The sequence below is a fragment of the Nerophis ophidion genome, linkage group LG04, assembly GCF_033978795.1.
Source record: "Nerophis ophidion isolate RoL-2023_Sa linkage group LG04, RoL_Noph_v1.0, whole genome shotgun sequence".
Lineage (NCBI taxonomy): Eukaryota > Metazoa > Chordata > Actinopteri > Syngnathiformes > Syngnathidae > Nerophis > Nerophis ophidion.
Window position 1 is genome coordinate 52,732,294 of NC_084614.1, and position 8,573 is coordinate 52,740,866.

Here is an 8,573-nt window from a genome sequence, read left to right on the forward strand (position 1 = left end):
ACATTAAGAATCATGGTGCAAAACCAAGAAAAAAATACAATAAGTTCCTCAAAGATTCACTCAGAAATGGAAAAACTGTACATTTGTGGGGCAATTTGCACTCAAAACACGCACAAAAGGGTCAGTGAAAATTATGTTTTAATAAATCCCAAAAGCAAATTCCAACAACAAAAGACAAAGACAGCACAAAAACATTCCTCCGCTTCATCGGGCATCAAAAACAACCACTGTAATAATGAGTCAAGGAAAGAGGCTTATACGACATGTTAACGTATATAAATGACAGTTTAAGCATACAGTTTACTGTTAACCAGGCCAAATATGGCGAGCTTAGTACAAACTATTTTTGAAGCAGATTCCTAAATTACAACGGCACTCCTGTCATAAAGCGGATTGTTGTGCATAAACAGCCAGTGTTTCCCCTACATGTAATTGAAGAATAAGATTTTTTTTGTAAAAAAAATAAATAAATAAATAAATAAAACAAACATGTACAACAACACTAAGTAAGTTTTCAACCTTCATAAAATATTTTCTTAACTTTTGTCATGGCCTGAGGGTGTCGATCACTTTTACTGGCATTTAGCAACTTTGGAGGGTGGCAGGAACCCTGCCACACAAAAAACTACAAATGTGCTGAATTGCTTTACAGCATACGTCCCTACTCCTTTTCTTATTAGTCACAAAGATAGTAGTTGATGTGAACATTTGCGTGCCACCAGAAAACAAAAAGAAGAATGCCTATGTGCATTTATCATGGTCGACGCACCAAAACAACCAAAGAAACAAAAAGTTTTGCTTGAGACAAAAAAATAGAAATGAAATCTATCCGAATAAAAAGGACTGTCAGGATCAAATTTGAACCAGCTTTCACTCGCTGGCGTGAGCTCAAAGATGAGGGATTTTAGCCAATGCTGCCTTGGCTCTGTTCATGCTAAACAAGGAAGTTAATTTCAATGCTCAAATCAAAATGATAATGCTAATGTTAGCTATCGGAAATTTGCGTGGTAGCAGCCACTACCTTGATACAGTTGTGATCAAAATTATTCAACCCCCACACGATTTTGGTGTTTTAGCAAGTTGGACATTTATTCCGTATTTTGTTTATAGTCATATCAAATTAAGATGCATTAAATAGACAAATGCAACTTGAATTACAACATTATATTTTGTAACATACCAAACAGTGTAATTTCTCTTAATATCTCATTGACAAAATTATTCAACACCTTAAAGATCATAACTCTTAAGAACAGAATTTGAATAAGGTATTTTCAATCAGGTGTTGAAAACACCTGTAGATGTGATTAGAACCATAACGAGCAACAATTAAACTGATTGAAAAAGACTGTGACGCTTAGCTTCTTGTAGATGGTCAATGGTGTATTTGCAACATGGTGAAGTCCAGGAAGTGGTCAAAGAAGTCAAGAGAGGAGGTCATTTCTCTTCATAAGAAAGGATATGGAAAATAGAAAATAGCAAAGACATTACACATTCCAAGAGACACAGTTGGGAGCATAATTCGAAAGTTTAAAGCTAAAAGGTACAGTGGAAACACTACCTGGGCGTGGTAGAAAGAGGATGTTGTGTGCAACTGCTGTCCGGTATTTGAAACGTACAGTGGTGAAAAACCCCCGGGTAACAGCTGAGGAACTACAACAGAACATTGCAGAGGGGGGAACGCAGGTTTCGTCCCAGACAATAAGGCGCGCACTACGAGATGAAGGCCTCCATGCCAGAACTCCCAGGCGCACCCCACTTCTGACTTCCAGGCACTAGAAAAATAGACTCCTGTATGCCAAAAATCATCTGGACAAACCCCAAAGGTTTTGGGAAACTGTTTTATGGAGTGATGAGACAAAACTGGAACTCTTTGGGCCTATGAATCAACGTTATGTCTGAAGGTGAAAAAAAATGAAGCTTACAAAGAGAAGAACACCTTTCCTACTTTTAAGCATGGTGGGGGGTCAATCATGCTCTTGGGCTGTTTCTCTGCCTCAGGTACCGGGAATCTCCAGCACGTTCAAGGCATTATGAATTCTATTTCCTACCAGGATATATTAGCTGTAAATCTCATGAAGTCAGTGACGAAGCTGAGGCTTGGGAGACGTTGGATCTTCCAACAGGACAACGATCCCAAGCATACCTCCAAATCAACATCAGAGTGGTTGCAGAAGAAGGGCTGGAAGACTCTGGAGTGGCCTTCACAGTCGCCAGACCTAAATCCTATAGAAAACCTGTGGTGGGACTTGAAGAAGGCAGTTGCAGCACGCAAGCCCAAGAATATGAATAACTGGAGGCCTTTGCCCAAGTGGAATGGGCTAAAATACCTGTAGGTCGTTGCAAGAAGCTTGTGTCCGGTTATGTATCACGTTTAAGGATGTAATTACTGCCAAAGGGTGTTCTACTAAGTACTAAAGATGCATGTAACTAGGGGGTTGAATAATTTTGTCAATGAGATATTAAGAAAAATGTTCTTTTTTGGTATTTTGTAAAATACAGTGTTACAATTTAAGTGGCATTTGTCTATTTGACACATCTTTATTTGATATGTTGATATATAAACAAAATACGGAATAAATGTCCAACTTGCTAAAACACTAAAATTGTGTGGGGGTTGAATAATTTTGATCACAACTGTATGCAGTTGAGATAAGTTTCATACAGAAGATTTGAATAAAAACTCTTCCTGACTACTGATCACAGTTTGCTAACATTTGACTTCAAACTCTGCCCGGCGAGAGGCACAAATCTGCTAAAGTAAGCCAACGGAAGGTGCCGAAAAGCCGGGGGCTAACTAGCTCAATGCTAGGTCAAATTCGTTGCCTAGTAACCCAAAGCTAAACAACAAAACCAAAAGAGTTGGACATATTTTAAATGCTTCTGACCGCATAATCGAGCTACAAGAAAGGATGAGACAGCCCTGGCTGGTGCAAGGTACGTGACAAACACAGCAGAAGTTAACCCCAACGGCTTCACTTTGCTGCCGAACAAACATGAGAAGTGGTCAACAGGGCAATACAGGTAAAACCAAACTTAAAAAGCGTTATATGTTTAGCCTACTGATGTGTATATATAAATGGTTGATTTATATAGGCTAGTAAGGTAAAGTTTTGTACTTGACAAGTTTCAGGTACCTTGCTTCTGCACCCTTCAGAGGTGTCACGTGATCCATATAACACGTCACAGACGACGTCACGCTAACATCATGCGACACCTCTGATGAAGGCTGCAGAAGCAAGGTAGCCGAAACTTGTCAGGTACAAAACTTTACCTATACTAGCCTTTATAAATCAACCATTTATATATTTAAAAAGCATCAGTCGGAACTCTACAAAACAATGTAAATGAGACATAAAGCAATGTCGACAATCTCCAGGAACAGATTATCAATGGTGGATAAAAAGATGTCGCAGATCTCCAAGAGCAGATTTTTAAAGACAAAAAATAGTGTAATGATATGATGGAATTTAGAAAGTTCAGAGAGGAAATGAAAATTCTCACTGAAGACAACACGATACTAAAACGGAAGGTAGAGAAGCTGAAAAAGGAGAATGCTATGTTGTGGCGACAGTCGGATGCCAAACAGCAAAACAACATCCATTGGGACAACAGCAGTGTTGTGGAGAACATTAATATAGAGATAATAGCATCGTGGCAAAAGTTGCAACTAAATGACACTGATTTGAAGAACTTCAGGGAGGAGATGGCTGCATTGAGACAACAGTTCAATGCCAGACAAGATATCACCAATTTGGGGAAATACAGTTTTTTGGAAAACATCAAAGAGGAGGTGGATCAGTTTACACAACAGAATGACATTATTAAAGGGCTACGCAGCAATCCTCGATCCAATGCAAGTGCAGTTGACAACAGAGGAGAACCAGACGACATGGACGCTGCTTCAACAGAGCAACAAGTGGTCAAGTTTCTGCAATCAAAGGGAATTGATGCCGATATTACATCATTGATGCATGCATCTCACTGAGTAGAAGAGGCAATACCACCACGCGAGTCACCATCATTAAGCTTGCCAACAGGAAATCCACAATAGCCTTGCTGACACAGGCTGAAAGGGCACAAAAGTGTACATGAACCAGCACCTGACTAGACGCAATGCTGAAATGCACACGACTTGAGGAAACAGGAGAAAATTCAGGGAACTTGAAGCGTCAACTGCAAAATCTACATCAAACTGAATGGGGTTTCAGAAGCAAGAGTCCTACTTGTCAAAGACATCAAGGATCTGGACAAGATCAACAATTCTCAGCGGAGCAGACAACAACATCTTCCCTACTTAATTTTTTAAACCAGCCCATTTTACAGCTTAAGGGACTTTTATCATTTTAAGAGTGTAGAAAGCTATAACCACTTTTTATGGATGCATTCGTGACTCTGTGTTTATCTCTATAAACCCAGTGGACATTGTGTTGTCAAGGCTAGAGTAAAGCACTTTCAAAAAAGATCTGATCCAAGTTAGGACAATGATGTACTCATGTTGCTTATTTTTTTTTGTATGTGGTGGCCACAGTCCGAATAAGAGAAGAGAGTACTGTTTTTTTATCAATACAACTACTATTAACGTTCTTAGACCAAGCCCATCAAGTTAATGCAAAGTGGGGCTGTCATTTTTGAAAATTCCTTTCTACTTACAAAGTGTTCTTTTTGCCCTGAAATCAAATCATCCGAACAAACACAACGTTGACATGACACATCACATAATATTTTTTTTATTGTAAATACAAATAAATACATTTCAATTTAATTTTTCATTTTAGCTTCTGTTTTTTCGACGAAAAATATTTGTGAAATATTTCCTCAAACTTATGATTAAAATTCGAAAAAAATATTCTGGCAAATCTAGAAAATCTGTAGAATAAAATTTTAATCTTATTTCAAAGTCTTTTGAATTTCTTTTAAAATTTTTGCTCTGGAAAATCTAGAAGAAATAATGATTTGTCTTTGATATAAGTATAGCTTGGTCCAATTTTTTATTCCTAACAAAGTGCAGATTGGATTTTAACCTATTTAAAACATGTAATCAAAATAATATATATTTATTGTGCGAAATCATCAAGATGATCAGTGTTTTCACAAAGATATGTATCATTAATTATTAATAATAACATAGAGTTAAAGGTAAATTGAGTAAATTGGCTATTTCTGGCAATTTATTTAAGTGTGTATCAAACTGGTAGCCCTTTGCATTAAAGGGGAACATTATCACAATTTCAAAAGGGTTAAAAACAATAAAAATTAGTTCCCAGTGGCCTGTTGTATTTTTTGATGTTTTTTTCAAAATGTTACCGGTCTCGGAATATCCCTAAATAAAGCTTTAAAGTGCCTTATTTTCACTATCTTCGAAACCACTATCCATTTTCCTGTACCCAAGAAGTAGGTCTTGGTTTTGTTGTAAGCATTTCACCAATCTCGCGCACTTTGCAAATTATACGTCATTTCCATTGTGCGCAAGCAATTTGCATATCGCAAGACGAGATTTAAGACAAGATTTTGTGGATGGTTTAGTCAGTAACCTTACATTATTATATTTTATAAATAGTAAACCAAGTTGTGGTAGTAGTTTAGTCAGTAGTTTAGTCGTGGATGTACACTGTATAGTGGTTAGGGTTAGACTGATTTGAGGGCAATCCTCAGTTATATTGTCCCGACTACAAATGAATAGATTTACATAAGTATTTAATCAATTATTTTGACACCAAAAACATGTATTTGCGCCCATTGATTTGCAACATGTTCACCACACATTATTCAAATATATAGGTGGAAGTAATTTGCAAAAAGATTGCGCATTATACAAATTTGCAAAATGCGCATTTTGCAAATTGCTCACATTGGTATTGTGCCTACAACAGTTTCAAAAAGGTTGGTGACCCCTGTTCTACATCAAAACACTAAAAGGAGGTCAAAAAAATAGTCCTACCTTTTTAATATCGTGCACGCTAATTGTGTCATGATTTTATCATTTAAATATATTTTTTATGTAAACAATAATTATTTGTTTTAAAAGTCTCCATGTTACCAGGAATAGATTAACGTGGACCCCGACTTAAACAAGTTGAAAAACTTATTCAGGTGTTACCATTTAGTGGTCAATTGTTTGGAATATATATATATATCAGTTGATTGCAGCAATCCATGCTCGCCTATGCCGTTAATTGATCGTTCCAGCCGCTTCGGTTTGTCCAGAAAAACACTTAGAAATGCAATAAAAGCTAGCGACATTTCTCCCACCTCGACTGTGGCAGTTGACAAAAAAATAAGCCTTTTAATATGGCCAACAGCAATGCATTGTGCGAAATTTATAAAAATCCAAACCCCTCTATAGATGTAAGTACAATACCAATGGGCGCAATTTGCAAAATACGCAACCGCATTTTGCAAATTTAATGTCAAATCAAATCAAATGTTTATCGGATTCAATTGCAATTTTAAATTTCCCGCGAGTTTCTTGTTGAAAATGTCGCGGAATGATGACGCGTACGCGTGACGTCACGGACTGTTAGGAAATATTAGCGCTGCACCACTCGCGGCTAAAAGTAGTCTGCTTTAACCGCATAATTACACAGTATTTTGGACATCTGTGTTGCTGAATCTTTTGCAATTTGTTCATTTAATAATGGAGACTATAAAGAACAATGCTGTTGGTGGAAAGCGGTGGATTGCAGCTGTCTTTAGCACCGAGACACAGCCGGTGTTTCTTTGTTTGTTGTGAAGCTTTAACACAGATCGGTCAAACAAACATGTTTCTCTACGTCAACCAGCATGTTTTTGGATGGGGAGATTGTGATATATATTATACCGGAGACATCAGTGGATTATTCGTCGTCCTGCAGCAGCTGTCAAAAACGGCAGCTGTGAGCTTGGCTCCTCGGCTTCTCTCTGAGACATTGTGTGTTCAACGCAGCCACCCGACCTCGAGGTATGTCTTTACAATCTTTAAAATCTCACAAAAACACTATTAAAACAAGCAGATAAGGGATCTTCCGGAATTATCCTAGTAAATCTGTCTAATTACATCTGAAATGCTCACACTGCTTTTTTTTTTTCTCTAGTCCTTCACTATCAATATCCTAATTCACAAATCTTTCATCTTCGCTCAAATTAATAGGGAAATTGTCGCTTTCTCCGTCCGAATTGCTCTTACTGCTGATGGCTCCCATTAAACTACTGACTAAACTACTACCACAACTTGGTTTACTATTTATAAAATATAATAATGTAGGGTTACCTGGAACTTGAAATACTTTCACACTTCCCTCGCCAAACACCTTCGTTTCCCAGCCCTCACGCTTGGATAAATAGGCCTTGATGCCATCTACGCAGTGTTGGGAGACTGATTTGCTGTTAGATCGCGTCCAAATGTGCAAAGTGCGTGAGATTGGTGAAATGCTTACAACATATACAACACAAAAATAGCGGTGCAAAGGGCTGTCGACCGCCCCACCTGTCTTCTGAAAATATGCCCCCTTCAACAAACGAAAAATTGTTCAATAACGTAAAAGGATACATCTATTTGTTCTCTTCTTGTACATGATCCTGTAGCCGCACTCTCTGCACCGGATGGGATCACGGGCTTTGATTTCGATTTCCTTGTGGCACTCTGCAGGTAAACACATGATACATTACTGCACCTTAAAGAAGAAATAAAAGCAACGGTTAATTGGTCTATTACCGCCACATATGTAGAACATTGGCTGCTGCTTTGGCGGCTGTACATCTCTTGGTGTTTCCATCGTATCTACTAAAAGAGACACAATTAGCATGACAAGTATGTAGCATCACAACAGCTACATACGAAAACAGCATGGCACAATCAACGTGATGCGCAACAGCTGTAGTCAAAGCATATTGTAGGACAGACGATTAAATGTGGCATGATAAAAATACACATTCAAATACTACAAACATGTAAAATAAGCTCACCGTGGTTATTAACCAAATAAGCTGTTTCAGTCCACTCGTCAAACACACGCCACTTCTTTTGCACATGCGCAGTAAATTCATCACTCGCCTCAGTAAAGTGCTTTGTGATTGGCTAAAAAGGGATTGCATGTACACTTGCATGTTCTCGCCCGGAAAAGGGTGGAGTGCCATCTCCGGGTTGGGGAGGAGACCCTGCCCCAAGTGGAGGAGTTCAAGTACCTAGGAGTCTTGTTCACGAGTGAGGGAAGAGTGGATCGTGAGATCGACAGGCGGATCGGTGCGGCGTCTTCAGTAATGCGGACGTTGTACCGATCCGTTGTGGTGAAGAAGGAGCTGAGCCGGAAGGCAAAGCTCTCAATTTACCGGTCGATCTACGTTCCCATCCTCACCTATGGTCATGAGCTTTGGGTCATGACCGAAAGGATAAGATCACGGGTACAAGCGGCCGAAATGAGTTTCCTCCGCCGTGTGGCGGGGCTCTCCCTTAGAGATAGGGTGAGAAGCTCTGCCATCCGGGAGGAACTCAAAGTAAAGCCGCTGCTCCTCCACATGGAGAGGAGCCAGATGAGGTGGTTCGGGCATCTGGTCAGGATGCCACCCGAACGCCTCCCTAGGGAGGTGTTTAGGGC

The 8,573-nt window shown here is 39.0% G+C and overlaps 1 protein-coding gene across 2 annotated transcripts; it reads right to left on the reverse strand.

The window, feature by feature from the left end:
- Positions 1 to 121: 121 nt before the first annotated feature.
- Positions 122 to 8,080, reverse strand: polr2k (RNA polymerase II, I and III subunit K). 2 transcript variants are annotated; one of them, XM_061898359.1, is made up of 4 exons: positions 7,945 to 8,080; positions 7,694 to 7,762; positions 7,529 to 7,621; positions 122 to 227 (listed from the first exon to the last, which is right to left on the reverse strand). In XM_061898359.1, the coding sequence occupies exons 2-4, from the start codon at positions 7,752 to 7,754 to the stop codon at positions 205 to 207; spliced, it is 177 nt and encodes a 58-aa protein (XP_061754343.1). In that variant the 5' UTR covers positions 7,755 to 7,762; positions 7,945 to 8,080; the 3' UTR covers positions 122 to 204. The 2 variants fall into 2 exon arrangements, with proteins under 2 accessions (XP_061754343.1, XP_061754344.1); XM_061898360.1 differs by having other exon boundaries at positions 7,694 to 7,759; positions 7,945 to 8,036.
- Positions 8,081 to 8,573: the final 493 nt, after the last annotated feature.

Coding starts and splice junctions, on each gene's coding strand:
- polr2k (XM_061898359.1), bottom strand. CDS start 7,754: ATGGAAACACCAAGAGATGTACAGCCGCCAAAGCAGCAGCCAATGTTC. Junction 7,622..7,693: donor AATGTTCTACATATGTGGCG/GTAATAGACCAA, acceptor GTTTACCTGCAG/AGTGCCACAAGGAAATCGAA. Junction 228..7,528: donor CAAGAAGAGAACAAATAGAT/GTATCCTTTTAC, acceptor TCATTATTACAG/TGGTTGTTTTTGATGCCCGA.